Raw genomic sequence first — 19,595 nt, 5'->3', positions numbered from 1 at the left:
CGACCCTCCTAAAAAATATGGTGCTTCTATAGACCCTTTCTGAACGAAAGGACGTATCCATAGAACCTTTCAAAAAAAGGTGCTTCCATATTACCTTTCTAAAAGAATGGGTGCTTCTATAGACTCTTCCAGAAAGAAAAGGTGCTTCTATGGACGTTTTCGGAAACCAAAGTTACTTCTATGGACTATTTCTGAAAGAGGCACCATTTCTTTCGGCTATAGACCTTTTCTGAAAAAAAAGGTTGCGGCTATCGGCCCTTTTTAAAAAAGATGCTTCGGTGGACCCTTCCCTGACTCGCCCATAATCGGTCAGTAATGCAAATGTAACCTACATCCCCATAGCGGAAACGCCGAATCACACAAAATCTTATTATCTTAGTCAGGTGTGGAACTGCCGAGATAGAGATGCTGAACGTATACATCCCGCCGAGAAATAGATGTATCTCAGATTATAAGCCTGAAATTAGCCCGCTTTTGGAAGGCCATAATCGTCTGGTCCTGGGGGACTTTAATGCTCATCATGAGATGTTGCATTCGGCCCTCGGAAAGGAACAGAGGGGTATACCACTGGCTGAGCAGATTGATAGCTCTACGTTTTGCTCGGTTAATGAAGACGCCCCTACCAGAATTAGAGGAGCGTGTCACAGTTCGGCAGACATAACCATCGTGTCACCTGGCCTGACAAATGACGCCACCTGGCAACCCGTCATTTCCCTTGGATCAGACCATCTCCCCATAATTGTCTCCATCAGCAGACCAACCGATTTCATCACCTCTGAACGCCGCACATTCGTCAATCATGGGAAAGCTAATTGGCCGAGTTTCAGAGAGTTCGCCAATCACCGCTTCAGAGAATTGCCCAACCCTTCTGATGTTCGTGTAGCGGAAAGGACGTTCCGAGACATCATCAATAATGCAGTCACTCGCCATATACCTGCTGGTCGAATACCCGAAGTAAGACCAAATTTCCCGGCATAGACGACGGGGTTAGCAAATGAGCGTGATGAGCTTTGCCGAACCAATCCCAATAACCCCAGAGTCAGGGAGCTGACACTGGAAGTTAACAGGCTGTTCGGCGAGCAAAAGCGGAACAAGTGGTTAAATCAGCTGAAGAGTTGCAACATTGGAGCCGGTATAAGTAAATGGTGGGCAACGGTTAAGTCACTCTCGAACCCCGGAAAGAGGGATGACAGGACCTCAGTCAGGGTCAGAGGGATGACAGGACGTTACGTTGACTGACCCGAAGAGGTGTGCAAGTTACTTCAACCGACAATTTGTCGAGCACGCCGAGAGTGACAGGGCGAAGAGAAGAGTGTTACGTCGCATTAGATCTCTTCCTGCCGAGGATGAACCACCACAGTTTACAATGGATGATGTTGCGAATGCCATCAGGAACGCTAAATCATCCAAATCGTTGGGCCCTGACGGAATTTCCATGGTAATGTTGAAACAGCTGGATGAGCCGGGAGTGGAGTATCTCACTAAAGTTCTCAAACTGTAGCCAGTCACCCTTATTGTTCCCGAAGTCTGAAAAATGGGCAGGGTGGTCCCGCTTCTGAAGCCAGGCAAGGATGCCAGCAAAGGTGAATCGTACAGGCCGATTTCGCTTTTGTCACCTCTGGCGAAGACCCTTGAGGCCTTAGTCCTCCCCAGCATTAGAAATAGCTATCAAGTGGCAATCATCAGCATGGATTCCATAAGCAGCACGGCACGACAACAGCGCTGCACACCATCTCCATATATATGTCGAGGACTCAACCAGGAGCGGCCGTGTAATAGAACAGTGATGGTGCGCTTGACTTATCAAAAGCCTTTGATACTGTCAAGCACTCCACGCTGTTCGAGGACATCGAGCAGACAACCCTCCGGGCAAGTCTGAAACGTTGGATAATCAACTATATTTGTGGTCGCCAGTCGTACGTGGAATTCAGGAACAAGAAATCCAAGCCCCGTAGAGTGAAACAGGGAGTTCCCCAAGGAGGGGTGATATCTCCGGAACTGTTTACCTCTACCTTTCCTGTATTCCGCCCCCTCCAAACGGCATTGAGATCGTAACGTATGCGGATGATTGTACGATCCTGGCGTCAGGTACCTACCCTGATGACATCTGTGAGAGACTGAACTCCTATTTAACCGATCTTACCACCTTTTTCCACGCGAGGAATATGCAGATATCCGCCACTAAATCGACGGCCACTATGTTCACCACATGGACGGCGCAGTATAGAAGACAGTTGAATATCAGGGTCGATCGTAGCAGAATTCCGAACACAAACTGCCCGCATCGTCCTCGCATGCCACAGCTATCTGCGATAAACTGAAATGTAGGAACAACGTCCTCAAGTCCCTAGCCGGCAGCACTTGGGTGCAGATAAAGAAACCTTGTTGACCGCATATAAAGCGATATGTCGGTCTGTGGTAAGCTATGCGGCGCCAGTTTGGTCCCCGAATTTATGTGACACTCACAGTTGCTAAGACCATAAGCAATTATTGTGTGAATGCAGTCATCGGAGTACATCCCCCATCTATCGCAGCTTAAGAGCGTCAGCTGCCACGACAAACCAGAGTAGTCTTGGCTCAATTACGCTCGGCATATTGCAGTCGCCTAAATTCCCATTGTGCGGGAATCGATCGCACCGTGCAAGACATCTGCCCAGTATGCGGCATGGGCCCGCACGATACTAAGCACCTATTCAACTGCCACGCCAAGCCTACTCTTCTGACTCCGGTGGATCTGTGGTTACATCCCATCGAAGTAGCCACTTTCCTGGAACTGGAGATAGACCCAGAGCCAGATTGAACAGGAGAACAAACATACAAAAATAATAATAAAACACTGTTACAACAATAACAAATTTTATTTATTCTTCTTCTTAAATGATCAGGACGCTTACATCAACGGCAAATCAGTAGACACCACCTCTACTCTGAACAGTATGGTAATATATACAGATGGTTCCAAGATGAAGGAAGATGCTAGCACCGGTGACTATATATGTCGATAGTCAGGTGGCCATTAAAGCTCTCAAGTCATGGACCATAAATTCTCGATCTATCCTCGTTTATAGAAAGGCTCTGTATGAAATAAGTAATATTGTTAAACATTGCTAGGTTCCAGGGCATAGTGATATAATGGGGAATTAATTAGCAGATGAACTAGCTCGAAATTGCTCCAAGTCTATCGATATACCAGTTATTCTCATCGCTTTGCCTAAAGTTCGAAATGTTAAGTTTTACACATTTAAGTTTTAACTTCAAACACCCATTCCACTGCTATTTTTATTGCCTTTGCTGTTTCGGTTTTGAGTAGTAAACAATGACAATATCTAAATGCTCACATCGCCATTTAACTATTTTTAGAATCATCAATGAATTTGATAATGCAGGCAGGCAAACAAGTACTACTCATGCAGTCAGGCAGGCAGGCAGAGAGACAAGACACACACCGCAAGAGTGGGCAGAATGAATTTGACGCAATTGTTTTTTCGTTTAGCAAACTAATGTGTGGGTAAGATAAACATGCCTCTTCAAATATTATCAATGAAAATAGTCAATATTAATTTGTATAAATATTTGTTAACATTAATTAAATTATACATATTTAAATAGAATTATCTATTCGTTAGTAAAAACATTTGGTCAATTAGCCTATTTTTGTCCAAACATTGATCAAGTAGAAGATGGCCCATATCGGTCCACGGTTTCAGTAAGCTACCCCACAAAAATTCAAAATTGTTCGCCAAAATGGACACATAGCACATAGCAATATTTCTAGACCAGATCCAATCCTTCGGGTACTTCCCACAATGACTTTCACAATTTTTAACAACAGTGTAAATCAAGTACATATCTTGGACCGACACCAAGTGAAATGACCGTTGAACACTATAAAGGTTGAATTGATTATCCGATTTGACAAAAACTTTACACTTTCGAGTACCTCCATCACAAAAGTTCATAATTTTCGATTAGGTATAGTTTAAAGAGTGTTTTAGGACCCTTTTTACATAAGGAATCCTTATGGTCCTGTTTACATCGATATAATGTTTTTCGTGGGTGATCCCAAGGGACTATAAATTAAACAGTAACCATTACAAATGACTAGTGGGCGCGGTAATGAGTGACTGAGACAGGTAAAACCTTTGCATATCCTAATATTTCCCATTTCTTTCGGTACCTTCCTAACAGAATTTTATAGCTATGTTGAAATATGACTTTAAAGTATAACTTTTGCTATGAAAAGCTACCACCCAATATTTAAGGCCATTGTGGCACCAAAGTTTTAGTAGTCTTTAGAAAAAGCATTAGGTAGATAGCCAATGTTCTATATCTTCTTGTGTACCGAAAGGGATACCTGCTAAATAGATGCTCGTTATCTCTTCTACATCTCCTATGTGGTTTCACATCGGTAGCATAACAGATTCATCAGTTGATAAATCGAGCTACTGCTTCGGCTAATTTGTTTCGCATTATATTACTATGTCCTGGAACAATTCTGCATTCAACAAATTTTCGCAAGCAATTTGTTGAATGCAGAATTGTTCCAGGACATAGTAATATAATATACAGTCGAAATCGCTTATAACGTCGTCGTTTATAGCGTCATATCGGTTATAACGACGATATCCAAAAGTCCCAAATCTCTGGGGCCCTTTATAGCCCTATCGCTTATAACGACATATCGGTTATAGCGACAAATTCCGTCGGTCCCTTGACCGACGTTATAAACGATTTCGACTGTAATTATTGTCTATGACCTGATAGCCTTTAGGGCCGTCTAACTATCGACATATATAGTAACGGGTCATATGAAACTGATACGTTCCTGACCCTCAGAGTCTAAAAGTCGTCCTCGCAACTTCGATATTGGATCAGGATATTGGATTACCTTCAAAGCAACCTGGAGGTGTTTTTTGTTGTTCCGGTGATCAGAATTGGCGCAGCCTTTTTGCACATATGGTAGTTCGGAGAATAGTGAATTATTCCCCAGAGCCTGCGACGAGACTAGCCCCCAAAAATTTAGACAATCCCACAGCAGACCCTTTCTGAAGGCAAGGGTTCTTCTATATACCCTTTCTGGTAGCAAGGTTGCTTCTATAGATCCATTCTGAAAGCAAGGGTGCTTCTATAGACCCTTTCTGAAAGCAAGGGTGCTTCTATAGACCCTTTCTGAAAGCAATGGTGCTTCTATAGACCCTTTCTGAAAGCAAGGGTGCTTCTATAGATCCTTTCTGAAAGCTAGGGTGCTTTTATAGACCCTTTCTAAAAGAAAGGGTGCTTTTATAGACCCTTTCTGAAAGCAGGGGTACTTCTACAGACTGTTTCTGAAAGCAAGGGTTCTTCTATAGACCCTTTCTGAAAGCAAGGCTGCTTCTAAAGACCCTTTCTGAAAACAAGGGTGCTTTAATAGACCCTTTCTGAAAGAAAGTTTGCTTCTATATATCCTTTCTGAAAGCAATGGTGCTTTTATAGACCCTTTCTTAAAGCAAGGGTGCTTCTATAGACCCTTTCTTAAAGCAAGGGTGCTTCTATAGACCCTTTTTGAAAGCAAGGGTGCTTCTATAGACCCTTTCTGAAAGCATGGGTACATCTATAAACCCTTTCTAATAGCAAGGGTGTTCCTATAGACCCTTTCTGAAAGACCCTCTCTGAAAGCAAGGGTGCTTCTATAGATCCTTTCTGAAAGCAAGGGTGCTTCTATAGACCCTTTCATAAAGCAAGGGTGCTTCTATTGACCCTTTCTTAAAGCAAGGGTGCTTCTATTGACCCTTTCTTTCAGAAAGGGAGCTTCTATATATAAACCCTTTCTAATAGAAAGGGTGTTTATATAGACCCTTTCTGAAAACAAGGGTGCTTCTATAGACCCTTTCTAAAAGCAAGGGTGCTTCTATAGACCCTTTCTGAAAGCAAAGGTTCTTCTATAAACCCTTTCTTAAAGCAAGGGTGCTTCTATTGACCCTTTCTTTCAGAAAGGGAGCTTCTATACATAAACCCTTTCTGAAAGAAAGGGTGTTTCTATAGACCCTTTCTGAAAGATAGGGTGCTTCTATAGACACTTTCTGAAAGAAAGGATGCTTCTATAGACCCCTTCTGAAAACAAGGGTGTTTCTATAGACCCTTTCTGAAAGCAAGGGTACTTCTATAGACCCTTTTTGAATGAAAGGGTGATCCTATAGACTCTTTCTGAAAGAAATGGTGCTTCTATAGATCCTTTCTGAAAGAAAGAGAACTTCTATAGAACCTTTTTGAAAGAAAGGGTGCTTCCTTAGACCTATTCTGAATGAAAGGGTTCTTCCATAGACCCTTTCTGAAAGAAAGGGTACTTCTGTAGACCTTTTTGAATTAAGGGTACTTCTGTAGACCCTTTTTGAATGAAAGGGTGCTCCTATAGACACTTTCTTAAAGAAAGGGTGCTTTTATAGATCCTTTCTGAAAGAAAGGTGCTTCTTTAGACCCTTTCTAAAAGAAAGGGTGTTTCTATAGACCCTTTCTGAAAGCAAGGGTGCTTCTATAGACCCTTTCTGAAAACAAGGGTGCTTCTATAGACCCATTCCGAAAGAAAGGGTGCTTCTATAGATCCTTTCTGAAAGAAAGGGTGTTTCTAAAGGCCCTTTCTAAAAGAAAGGGTGTTTCTATAGACCCTTTCTGAAAGCAAGGGTGCTTCTATAGACTCTTTCTGAAAGAAAGGGTGCTTCTATAGATCCTTTCTGAAAGAAAGGTGCTTCTTTAGACCCTTTCCAAAAGAAAGGGTGTTTCTATAGACCCTTTCGGAAAGCACGGATGCTTCTGTAGACCCTTTCTGAAAACAAGGGTGCTTCTATAGATCCTTTCTGAAAGCTAGGGTGCTTTTATAGACCCTTTCTGAAAGCAAGGGTGCTTCTATAGCCCCTTCCTGAAAGCAAGGATGCTTGGGAAAAGAATTTAGGTAATGTTCGACTCGGTTTCTTCTGGTTGGAGATGTAGGCCACCAACGTACACTGAAATTCATTCTGTGCTGCCCACTATGACTTAGGCTAAAGGGGGTATATACAATTTTAATACGACCAAAAATATGCCTCATCGAAATAATGGTTTTAGACCCCAAATACAAACCAATCGATCGGTTTCAAAATTTGCCATTCGTAATATTTTGTCCAAACATAGTTTAAGTTCGAAGATAGGCCATCTCCGTCCATTCCTTACGGTAACTCTCCACAAAACACACAAAAATTGTCGTTAAAATTATGTGGACGATAACTCTTGAAGAGAGTAACCGAATTAGTCATAACTTTGCATATGATAATGTTACTTCCAAGCATAGATCGGGTTCCTGTATCGATTCACTCTTTCTGCTATCTCTCACATAAAATTCGGTATAAGTGAAGTATAAGAGCTCCTCTCAGGTCTTGACCCTCTTTACGACAGCACATTTTTTCGGGGGCAAGCCCATACTTCCTCAGATAATGGTCTAAAAGCTCCAAGAAGCCTTGACGGCACCAACTTAAAAGGCAAATCTGTAAGATAATTCTGGAAGGCAGTTTCTGATTGATCCAAACATTGCGCAGCGTATTATTTTATATCGATCTATATCGATCCCGTCCTTTGGGTACCCGCCACACAAAATTCCAAAATTATGCTCCAAAAAATCCTCCTCTTTCTCTTTCAAAAATTTCTTCCAAATTTTGTCCATATCTACATTAGGCAGACAATGCGGTACGAGAAGCTTAGCAGGATTGTTAACACTGACTCCGCGGTATTCTAAAGCATAGTAAGTACTATACCATACGGCCTTGACGATTTGAAAGTCTTAAAGCAGTTAATCGCCCATTGAAGTATCGCGAGCCACCCATGCACCTTAAGGATACACTTCACTTAGAGAAGATCTTCATGAAGTGAAAGTGGAAATCCTATGTAAGATCTTCAATATTGAGAAGACCTATAATGATATCAGCATTTTGATTTCAAAAAGAAATTCAAATATTTCCAAAAAATATACGTTTTAAGGGCATTGCCCGGCATATACGAAATTAAAAAAAAAAAAAAAAACAATAATCCACCTTTCTTTTGTTAAAAAAATTATTTGCTTTTCTTTTTCTATTCCATATTCTATAAACACTGATAATTTAAATTTTATTTGAAGATTTATAAACGTTCAGTGGCCGTTTGGAGGCAGGCACATACATACGTACATACATATATAACCCATGTTTAAATATATATATATATATATATATATATATATATATATATAGAAATAAACATAAATTTATGCATGTGCAAAATTATAAACAATAAAATATAAAGAATTATTATATTTATTGTGGGAATGGCGAAGTGAGCAGACACTCTGTCACTAGGCCAGAAAGTATTCTCCAAGACCCAAAACAATGCATTTTCAACTATAACTACTTTTGTCCGATGGTGAGAGAGCATCTCTCTTTGAACTCTTCTAATAACCTTAACAAAAATCTAAATTTTTGTTACCTTTGATTCCAACAATAAATATTTTAAAAATTCTACTATGCTACCCCCTATTTGGATCCTTTTTAACCATGGATTAGAGTAAAAAATTAGAAACTTCTTCACCCACATGTGGGAAATATACAATAAAAAGTCTATAAAAATATTTTAAATTATCTGATAAATAAACACAAAAATAATTTTAAATTATCAAAACAGAATGGAGAGAGAAATGACAATGGCACTTACCTGTTAACAACGGCTGGACGACACCATTCTGATTCATGCGGCCACGATCCATAAATTGTCCCGCCGTATTACTGCAACTTAATTCACGGTCACTCATCTTGACAATATATTTACACACAGGCGCACACTTTAATTAATTGTCTGTCTCTCGTGTTTGTAGATGATAATGAATATTACACTGGCGTCAGGAATGTATTTTTCTATCTTTTTGTTATTGTTATTTATTTATAATATTTATTTTATTATTTTCAAAATTCTTTCAATTTAATTTTCCAATTCTACAAAGAAATTTAGCAAATGGGAAAGAGAGAAATGGGTTAAACGAAATTCACTTTTTAATTCAATAAATACAATTTTGATAAAAATCACACAAACAATTCAATTCAAAAACGATCAAAATCAATATTTCATTGAGTTATAATTTTTTTTTTCATTCAAAGAGAACAAGCAAAAAAACGGCGACGATCACACGAAAATCGTATAACAACCACCCCACTCACAAACTACTGACCCCAAGACCAACAGCACGAAGCACTCACTATATCGCGCCTCAACAACGTTCCAGTTCAGCACACGATCGCTTACTGATTTCTGTTTCAATACTTAGTGTTTATAATTCGCTTCAATGTCACCGCGGCGGCGGCGACACGACAAACTGAAATACAACAATAACAAAAAATATTGAAATAAAACATCGTCAGTTAGCTAGCTAGGCAGGCTACTAGCCGCCTGACTGACATGACAGATAGACAGCAGATCTTTCTCTTTATTATTATTTTTTTTTTTTGTTATTTTACAAAATACGAAACTCACTTTGAAACCAGCGAAATGTTTTGTTTCGTTTTTTTGCACAATACAGATTAGAATTAAACAACAACAAAAGTTGCAGATACAGCTGTAGACACCAACAATTATAAAACAGTGGGGTTTGGGTAATTGAAATTCCAATAAGTGGGTAAATAAAAAGAAAATCAATTCTCAAATGGAAGCACCCCTTTCATCCAGAAAAAATCTAAAAAAAGACACTTGCTTTCAGAAACGGTCCAAGGAAGGACCCATTCTTTCAGAAAGGGTCTATAGAAGGACCCTATCTTTCAGAAAGGGTCTATAGAAGGACCCTTACTTACAGAAAGGGTCTATAGAAGGACCATTTCTTTCAGAAGGGTCTATAGTAGAAGCCATTCCTTCAGACAGGATCTATAGAAGCAGCATTTCTTTCAGAGAGGGTCTATAGAAGCTGCTTTTCTTTCAGAAACTTTCAGAAAGGGTCCATAGAAGGACCCTTACTTACAGAAAGGGCCTTACGTCCAGAAAAGGTCTAAAGAAGCAGTCTTTCTTTCAGAAAGGGCCAATATAAGGACCCTTACATACAGAAAGGGACTATAGAAGGACTTTTTCTTTCAGAAAGGGCCCCTAGAAGACATTTTCTTTCAGAAAAGGTCTGTTGAAGGACCCATTCTTTAAGAAAGGATCTAAAGAAGGAGAAGAAATATAAAAGCAGCCTTTCTTTCAGAAAGGGTCTATAGAAGAACCCTTACTTGCAGAAAGGGTCAATAGAAAGGCCCTTTCTTTCCGAAAGGGTCTATAGAAAATATTTTCTTTCAGAAGGGGTCTGTTGAGGGCCCATTCTTTAAGAAAGGCTCTATACAAGGACCCTTTCTTTCAGAAAGGCTCTATAGAAGGACCCTTACTTACAGAAAAGGCCTATAGAAGCAGCACTTTTTCAGAAAGTTTCTATAGGAGGACTCTTACTTACAGAATTTCTCCATAGAAGACATTTCCTTTCAGAAAGGGTCTGTTGAAAGAGCCATTCTTTATGAAAGGTTCTATAGAATGACCCTTTCTTCCAGAAAAGGTCTAAAGAAACAGTATTTCTTTCAGAAAGAGTCTATAGAAGGGCCCTTACTTGCAGAAAGGGTCTATAGAAGGACTTTTTCTTTCAGAAAGGGTCTGTTGAAGGACCCATTCGGTAGAAAGGGCCTATAAAAGGGCCTTACCTCCAGAAAAGGTCTATAGAAGCAGCCTTTCTTTCAGAAAGATTCTATAGACGAACCCTTACATACATAAAAGGGTCTATAGACGGACCCTTTCTTTCAGAAAGGGTCTATAAAAGGACCCGTACTTACAGAAAAGGTCTATAGAAGCACCCTTTCTTTCAGAAAAGGTCTATAGAAACACCCTTTCTTTCAGAAAAGTTTTATAAAAGCACAATTTCTTTCTTTCCTTCTTTCTTTCTTTCTTTCTTTCTTTCTTTCTTTCTTTCAGAAAAGGTCTATAGAAGCAGCCTTTTTTTCAGAAAAGGTCTATAGAAGCAGCCTTTCTTTCAGATAAGGTCTATAGAAGCAGCCTTTCTTTCAGAAAAGATCTATAGAAGCACCCTTTCTTTCAGAAAAGGTCTATAGAAGCACCCTTTCTTTCAGAAAAGGTCTATAGAAGCACCCTTTTTTAGAAAAGGTCTATAGAAGCACCCTTTCTTTTAGAAAAGGTCTATAGAAGCAGCCTTTCTTTCAGAAAAGGTCTATAGAAACACCCTTTCTTTCAGAAAAGGTCTATAAAAGCACACTTTCTTTCTTTCTTTCTTTCTTTCTTTCTTTCTTTCTTTCTTTCTTTCTTTCTTTCTTTCTTTCTTTCTTTCTTTCTTTCTTTCTTTCTTTCTTTCTTTCTTTCTTTCTTTCTTTCTTTCTTTCTTTCTTTCTTTCAGAAAAGGTCTATAGAAGCAGCCTTTCTTTCAGAAAAGGTCTATAGAAGCAGCCTTTCTTTCAGAAAAGGTCTATAGAAGCAGCCTTTCTTTCAGAAAAGGTCTATAGAAGCAGCCTTTCTTTCAGAAAAGGTCTATAGAAGCAGCCTTTCTTTCAGAAAAGGTCTATAGAAGCAGCCTTTCTTTCAGAAAAGGTCTATAGAAGCAGCCTTTCTTTCAGAAAAGGTCTATAGAAGCAGCCTTTCTTTCAGAAAAGGTCTATAGAAGCAGCCTTTCTTTCAGAAAAGGTCTATAGAAGCAGCCTTTCTTTCAGAAAAGGTCTATAGAAGCACCCTTTCTTTCAGAAAAGGTCTATAGAAGCACCCTTTCTTTCAGAAAAGGGTATAGATGCACCCTTTCTTTTAGAAAAGGTCTATAGAAGCACCCTTTCTTTCAGAAAAGGTCTATAGAAGCACCCTTTCTTTCAGAAAAGGTCTATAGAAGCACCTTTTTTTGGAAAAGGTCTATAGAAGCACCCTTTCTTTTAGAAAAGGTCTATAGAAGCACCCTTTCTTTTAGAAAAGGTCTATAGAAGCACCCTTTCTTTCAGAAAAGGTCTATAGAAACACCCTTTCTTTCAGAAAAGGTCTATAGAAGCACCCTTTCTTTTAGAAAAGTTTTATAAAAGCACACTTTCTTTTTTTCTTTCTTTCTTTCTTTCTTTCTTTCTTTCTTTCTTTCTTTCTTTCTTTCTTTCTTTCAGAAAAGGTCTATAGAAGCAGCCTTTCTTTCAGAAAAGGTCTATAGAAGCAGCCTTTCTTTCAGAAAAGGTCTATAGAAGCAGCCTTTCTTTCAGAAAAGGTCTATAGAAGCACCCTTTCTTTCAGAAAAGGTCTATAGAAACACCCTTTCTTTCAGAAAAGGTCTATAGAAGCATCCTTTCTTTCAGAAAACGTCTATAGAAGCACCCTTTCTTTCAGAAAAGGTCTATAGAAGCAGCCTTTCTTTCAGAAAAGGTCTATAGAAGCAGCCTTTCTTTCAGAAAAGGTCTATAGAAGCACCCTTTCTTTCTTTCTTTCTTTCTTTCTTTCTTTCTTTCAGAAAAGGTCTATAGAAGCAGCCTTTTTTTCAGAAAAGGTCTATAGAAGCAGCCTTTCTTTCAGATAAGGTCTATAGAAGCAGCCTTTCTTTCAGAAAAGATCTATAGAAGCACCCTTTCTTTCAGAAAAGGTCTATAGAAGCACCCTTTCTTTCAGAAAAGGTCTATAGAAGCACCCTTTTTTAGAAAAGGTCTATAGAAGCACCCTTTCTTTTAGAAAAGGTCTATAGAAGCAGCCTTTCTTTCAGAAAAGGTCTATAGAAACACCCTTTCTTTCAGAAAAGGTCTATAAAAGCACACTTTCTTTCTTTCTTTCTTTCTTTCTTTCTTTCTTTCTTTCTTTCTTTCTTTCTTTCTTTCTTTCTTTCTTTCTTTCTTTCTTTCTTTCTTTCTTTCTTTCTTTCTTTCTTTCTTTCTTTCTTTCTTTCAGAAAAGGTCTATAGAAGCAGCCTTTCTTTCAGAAAAGGTCTATAGAAGCAGCCTTTCTTTCAGAAAAGGTCTATAGAAGCAGCCTTTCTTTCAGAAAAGGTCTATAGAAGCAGCCTTTCTTTCAGAAAAGGTCTATAGAAGCAGCCTTTCTTTCAGAAAAGGTCTATAGAAGCAGCCTTTCTTTCAGAAAAGGTCTATAGAAGCAGCCTTTCTTTCAGAAAAGGTCTATAGAAGCAGCCTTTCTTTCAGAAAAGGTCTATAGAAGCAGCCTTTCTTTCAGAAAAGGTCTATAGAAGCACCCTTTCTTTCAGAAAAGGTCTATAGAAGCACCCTTTCTTTCAGAAAAGGGTATAGATGCACCCTTTCTTTTAGAAAAGGTCTATAGAAGCACCCTTTCTTTCAGAAAAGGTCTATAGAAGCACCTTTTTTTGGAAAAGGTCTATAGAAGCACCCTTTCTTTTAGAAAAGGTCTATAGAAGCACCCTTTCTTTTAGAAAAGGTCTATAGAAGCACCCTTTCTTTCAGAAAAGGTCTATAGAAACACCCTTTCTTTCAGAAAAGGTCTATAGAAGCACCCTTTCTTTTAGAAAAGTTTTATAAAAGCACACTTTCTTTTTTTCTTTCTTTCTTTCTTTCTTTCTTTCTTTCTTTCTTTCTTTCAGCCTTTCTTTCAGAAAAGGTCTATAGAAGCAGCCTTTCTTTCAGAAAAGGTCTATAGAAGCAGCCTTTCTTTCAGAAAAGGTCTATAGAAGCAGCCTTTCTTTCAGAAAAGGTCTATAGAAGCAGCCTTTCTTTCAGAAAAGGTCTATAGAAGCAGCCTTTCTTTCAGAAAAGGTCTATAGAAGCAGCCTTTCTTTCAGAAAAGGTCTATAGAAGCACCCTTTCTTTCAGAAAAGGTCTATAGAAGCACCCTTTCTTTCAGAAAAGGGTATAGATGCACCCTTTCTTTTAGAAAAGGTCTATAGAAGCACCCTTTCTTTCAGAAAAGGTCTATAGAAGCACCTTTTTTTGGAAAGGTCTATAGAAGCACCCTTTCTTTTAGAAAAGGTCTATAGAAGCACCCTTTCTTTTAGAAAAGGTCTATAGAAGCACCCTTTCTTTCAGAAAAGGTCTATAGAAACACCCTTTCTTTCAGAAAAGGTCTATAGAAGCACCCTTTCTTTTAGAAAAAGTTTTATAAAAGCACACTTTCTTTTTTTCTTTCTTTCTTCTTTCTTTCTTTCTTTCTTTCTTTCTTTCTTTCTTTCTTTCTTTCTTTCAGAAAAGGTCTATAGAAGCAGCCTTTCTTTCAGAAAAGGTCTATAGAAGCAGCCTTTCTTTCAGAAAAGGTCTATAGAAGCAGCCTTTCTTTCAGAAAAGGTCTATAGAAGCACCCTTTCTTTCAGAAAAGGTCTATAGAAACACCCTTTCTTTCAGAAAAGGTCTATAGAAGCATCCTTTCTTTCAGAAAACGTCTATAGAAGCACCCTTTCTTTCAGAAAAGGTCTATAGAAGCAGCCTTTCTTTCAGAAAAGGTCTATAGAAGCAGCCTTTCTTTCAGAAAAGGTCTATAGAAGCACCCTTTCTTTCAGAAAAGGTCTATAGAAACACCCTTTCTTTCAGAAAAGGTCTATAGAAGCATCCTTTCTTTCAGAAAACGTCTATAGAAGCACCATTTCTTTCAGAAAAGATCTATAGAAGCACCCTTTCTTTCAGAAAAGTTTTATAAAAGCACACTTTCTTTCTTTCTTTCTTTCTTTCTTTCTTTCTTTCTTTCTTTCTTTCTTTCTTTCTTTCTTTCTTTCTTTCTTTCTTTCTTTCTTTCAGAAAAGGTCTATAGAAGCAGCCTTTCTTTCAGAAAAGGTCTATAGAAGCAGCCTTTCTTTCAGAAAAGGTCTATAGAAGCAGCCTTTCTTTCAGAAAAGGTCTATAGAAACACCCTTTCTTTCAGAAAAGGTCTATAGAAGCATCCTTTCTTTCAGAAAACGTCTATAGAAGCACCATTTCTTTCAGAAAAGATCTATAGAAGCACCCTTTCTTTCAGAAAAGTTTTATAAAAGCACACTTTCTTTTTTTCTTTCTTTCTTTCTTTCTTTCTTTCTTTCTTTCTTTCTTTCTTTCTTTCTTTCTTTCTTTCTTTCTTTCAGAAAAGGTCTATAGAAGCAGCCTTTCTTTCAGAAAAGGTCTATAGAAGCAGCCTTTCTTTCAGAAAAGGTCTATAGAAGCACCCTTTCTTTCAGAAAAGGTCTATAGAAACACCCTTTCTTTCAGAAAAGGTCTATAGAAGCATCCTTTCTTTCAGAAAACGTCTATAGAAGCACCATTTCTTTCAGAAAAGATCTATAGAAGCACCCTTTCTTTCAGAAAAGTTTTATAAAAGCACACTTTCTTTCTTTCTTTCTTTCTTTCTTTCTTTCTTTCTTTCTTTCTTTCTTTCTTTCTTTCTTTCTTTCTTTCTTTCTTTCTTTCTTTCTTTCTTTCTTTCTTTCTTTCAGAAAAGGTCTATAGAAGCAGCCTTTCTTTCAGAAAAGGTCTATAGAAGCAGCCTTTCTTTCAGAAAAGGTCTATAGAAGCACCCTTTCTTTCAGAAAAGGTCTATAGAAACACCCTTTCTTTCAGAAAAGGTCTATAGAAGCATCCTTTCTTTCAGAAAACGTCTATAGAAGCACCATTTCTTTCAGAAAAGATCTATAGAAGCACCCTTTCTTTCAGAAAAGTTTTATAAAAGCACACTTTCTTTCTTTCTTTCTTTCTTTCTTTCTTTCTTTCTTTCTTTCTTTCTTTCTTTCTTTCTTTCTTTCTTTCTTTCTTTCTTTCTTTCTTTCTTTCTTTCTTTCAGAAAAGGTCTATAGAAGCAGCCTTTCTTTCAGAAAAGGTCTATAGAAGCAGCCTTTCTTTCAGAAAAGGTCTATAGAAGCACCCTTTCTTTCAGAAAAGGTCTATAGAAACACCCTTTCTTTCAGAAAAGGTCTATAGAAGCATCCTTTCTTTCAGAAAACGTCTATAGAAGCACCATTTCTTTCAGAAAAGATCTATAGAAGCACCCTTTCTTTCAGAAAAGTTTTATAAAAGCACACTTTCTTTCTTTCTTTCTTTCTTTCTTTCTTTCTTTCTTTCTTTCTTTCTTTCTTTCTTTCTTTCTTTCTTTCTTTCTTTCTTTCTTTCTTTCTTTCAGAAAAGGTCTATAGAAGCAGCCTTTATTTCAGAAAAGGTCTATAGAAGCAGCCTTTATTTCAGAAAAGGTCTATAGAAGCAGCCTTTCTTTCAGAAAAGGTCTATAGAAGCAGCCTTTCTTTCAGAAAAGGTCTATAGAAGCACCCTTTCTTTCAGAAAAGGTCTATAGAAGCACCCTTTCTTTCAGAAAAGGTCTATAGAAGCACCCTTTCTTTCAGAAAAGGTCTATAGAAGTACCCTTTCTTTCAGAAAAGGTCTATAGAAGCACCATTTCATTCAGAAAAGGTCTATAGATGCACCCTTTCTTTTAGAAAAGGTCTATAGAAGCACCCTTTCTTTCAGAAAAGGTCTATAGAAGCACCCTTTCTTTCAGAAAAGGTCTATAGAAGCACCCTTTCTTTCTTTCTTTCTTTCTTTCTTTCTTTCATTCTTTCTTTCTTTCAGAAAGTGCCTATAGGAGGACTCTTACTTACAGAAGGGGTCCATAGAAGACATATTCTTTCAGAAAAGGTCTGTAGAAGGAACCATTCTTTAAGAAGGAGTTCTTTTAGAAGGACCCTTTCTTTCAGAAAGGTTTTATAGCAAGACCCTTACTTACAGAAAGGGTCTATAAAAGCACACTTTCTTTCTTTCTTTCTTTCTTTCTTTCTTTCTTTCTTTCTTTCTTTCTTTCTTTCTTTCTTTCTTTCTTTCTTTCTTTCTTTCTTTCTTTCTTTCTTTCTTTCTTTCTTTCTTTCTTTCAGAAAAGGTCTATAGAAGCAGCCTTTCTTTCAGAAAAGGTCTATAGAAGCAGCCTTTCTTTCAGAAAAGGTCTATAGAAGCAGCCTTTCTTTCAGAAAAGGTCTATAGAAGCACCCTTTCTTTCAGAAAAGGTCTATAGAAGCACCCTTTCTTTCAGAAAAGGTCTATAGAAGCACCCTTTCTTTCAGAAAAGGTCTATAGAAGTACCCTTTCTTTCAGAAAAGGTCTATAGAAGCACCCTTTCATTCAGAAAAGGTCTATAGATGCACCCTTTCTTTTAGAAAAGGTCTATAGAAGCACCCTTTCTTTCAGAAAAGGTCTATAGAAGCACCCTTTCTTTCAGAAAAGGTCCCTTTCTTTCTTTCATTCTTTCTTTCTTTCTTTCTTTCTTTCTTTCTTTCTTTCTTTCTTTCTTTCTTTCTTTCTTTCTTTCTTTCTTTCTTTCTTTCTTTCTTTCTTTCTTTCTTTCTTTCTTTCTTTCTTTCTTCCTTTCTTTCTTTCTTTCTTTCTTTCTTTCTTTCTTTCTTTCTTTCTTTCTTTCTTTCTCTCTTTCTTTCTTTCTTCCTTTCTTTCTTTCTTTCTTTCGTTCTTTCATTCTTTCTTTCTTTCAGAAAGTGCCTATAGGAGGACTCTTACTTACAGAAGGGGTCCATAGAAGACATATTCTTTCAGAAAAGGTCTGTAGAAGGAACCATTCTTTAAGAAGGAGTTCTTTTAGAAGGACCCTTTCTTTCAGAAAGGTTTTATAGCAAGACCCTTACTTACAGAAAGGGTCTATGAAGGACCCTTTCTTTTCATAGAAGACATTTTCTTTCAGAAAGGGTCTAAAAAACCTTTTCGTTCAGAAATGGTCTATAGAAGGACCCGTTTTCAGAAAGGGTTGATAACTTACAGAAAGATTTCTTTCAGAGAGCGTCCGTAGAACCAGCCTTTCTTTCAGAAAGAGTCTGTAGAAGGACGCTTACTTACAGAAATGGTCTATAGAAGGACCCTTTCTTTTCAGAAAGAGTCTATAGAAGGGCCCTATATTTCAGAAAGGGTTCATAGAAGCCACGGGTGCCACCGTGGTGCAATGGTAGGCACGCCCGCCTTGCACGCAGAAGGTCGGGGGTTCGATTCCCCGGTCAGGCAACATCAAACATTTTTCAACGGTGGCAAAATACCCCCCAGTAATGTTGGCAGTTCGGACTCGGCGATAAACAGTAGGTCCCATATCATTGAGCTAAATATGAATCAGGGTGCACTCATTGATATGAGAGAAGTCTCCCTTGTCCCGTGTGGGATGTTGTGGAACAATGTTGTTGTTTGTTTTGTTCATAGAAGCACCTTCTATTCCAAAAAGTGTCTGTAGAAGCATCCTTTCTTTCAGAAAGAGTCTATAGAAGACATTTTCTTTCAGAAAGAGTGTATAGAATCACCACTTCTTTCAGAAGGGGTCGATATAAGGAACCTTATTTACAGAAAGCGTCTATAGAAGGACACTTCCTTTCAGAAATGGTCTATAGGAAGAACCTATTCCTTAAGAAAGGGTTTATAGAAGCAGTCTTTATAACTTTATCTTGTTTCTTTGTGTTGAATACAACAACACTTTATTTATGTGCTACACACTTCGGCCTCATATAAAAGAATAAAGCATTATTTTTTAAGATAAAAATATTAACTTCAAAAAAAAATAATTAAGAAATGTTAATTGAAAAAAAGATTTTGTACCCGTGCCTTCGTATCTTTTATTATTTTATTAATGACAATATAGTTAAGGTGCAATTTAAAAAGGGGGGAAATGCTACATTTGCTTACATAGACGATACGTTATCTTCAAAAATTTTACAATGCAGACACATGTACTTTCATCCAGACAGACAGTCATCTCCATAGAAACAAATTTCGGAAATAAAAAGACGTAATTGAAACTCAAAAACGCCATAAGATGTTTTAGGCAGAAAATAAACCAAAAATGGTCTTAAATCTTAGTGTGAAGTAGCCAATCAAAACTCAGATTTCTATTACTTTGTTCGGGTATAATATTTTAAATTTTATTCAAAAAATTTTTTTTTCATAATTAAAAGTTGTCAACACATTAATCAACTTCATTTATATTTAATTTTTGTTTTCTTTTTTTACGAAAAATTTGTATTTACAATCGAAAACAATATGTATCGAGCATATCTCCCGATGAATATCCACAACACAAACAAAAGATTCAATATTGACCCAGGTCAGACAAATGTGATTCATTTTATGGCCTCTGTAGAATACCTTTGTTAAAAATAATACGGAATAGTTGAAATCGAGCCAGCACCGAACGTGAGTATTTGCAGAATTGGCATCATTTAATTGTTCACACATCATCTCATTTAAATGGAATTCATATTTGTAATGATCGTCGCAATGACTGAGCGGGCATTTTTTAAGAAATATTAGGTTGAACTGCTGTTTGTGTTACAATGTATTTATAAAAATAATGTTTTCATGGTGGCCAAGTATATTTTGGACGAAACTTTCAAACTATAGTCGAAATCGCTTATAACGATGGTGAAGGAATCGACGGAATTGGTCGCTATAACCGATATGTTATAAGCGATATTTGCTTTGTGTGGGTAATAAGGGACACAGAAATTATAACAACTTATTGGTTATAACGATGAAATCCAAAAGTCCTCTAATTTCTACGTCCCTTTATTGCCCTCGAGGTCCAAAAGCTCTCAAAAGCCCTGCCGGCATCAATTAAAAAGGTATCCGATTCGTCAAATTTCTTCTAAAATGTACAAAATGTTTTAAGAAGTTCAACATTGGAGAACACCTTAAGTG

The 19,595-nt window shown here is 37.6% G+C and overlaps 1 protein-coding gene across 19 annotated transcripts in view; it reads right to left on the bottom strand.

Moving 5' to 3' along the window:
* Naprt (nicotinate phosphoribosyltransferase) overlaps positions 1 to 19,595 on the bottom strand; it is a 97,910-nt gene that overhangs the window by 55,714 nt on the left and 22,601 nt on the right. For 13 of the 19 annotated variants that reach the window (XM_073965698.1, XM_073965692.1, XM_073965705.1 and 10 more), the window contains exon 2: positions 8,689 to 8,966. In XM_073965698.1, the coding sequence (XP_073821799.1) occupies positions 8,689 to 8,785 (97 nt within the window). In that variant the 5' untranslated portion in view covers positions 8,786 to 8,966. Of the gene's footprint in view, positions 1 to 8,688; positions 8,967 to 9,188; positions 9,424 to 19,595 lie in introns of those variants that run through there. The other 6 variants (XM_073965699.1, XM_073965697.1, XM_073965701.1 and 3 more) reach the window with 6 other exon arrangements.

The sequence above is a fragment of the Musca autumnalis genome, unplaced genomic scaffold, assembly GCF_047663935.1.
Source record: "Musca autumnalis isolate F117 unplaced genomic scaffold, ASM4766393v1 scaffold_2, whole genome shotgun sequence".
In the NCBI taxonomy this organism is placed as follows: domain Eukaryota; kingdom Metazoa; phylum Arthropoda; class Insecta; order Diptera; family Muscidae; genus Musca; species Musca autumnalis.
This window is presented reverse-complemented; position numbering and strand designations above follow the sequence as displayed.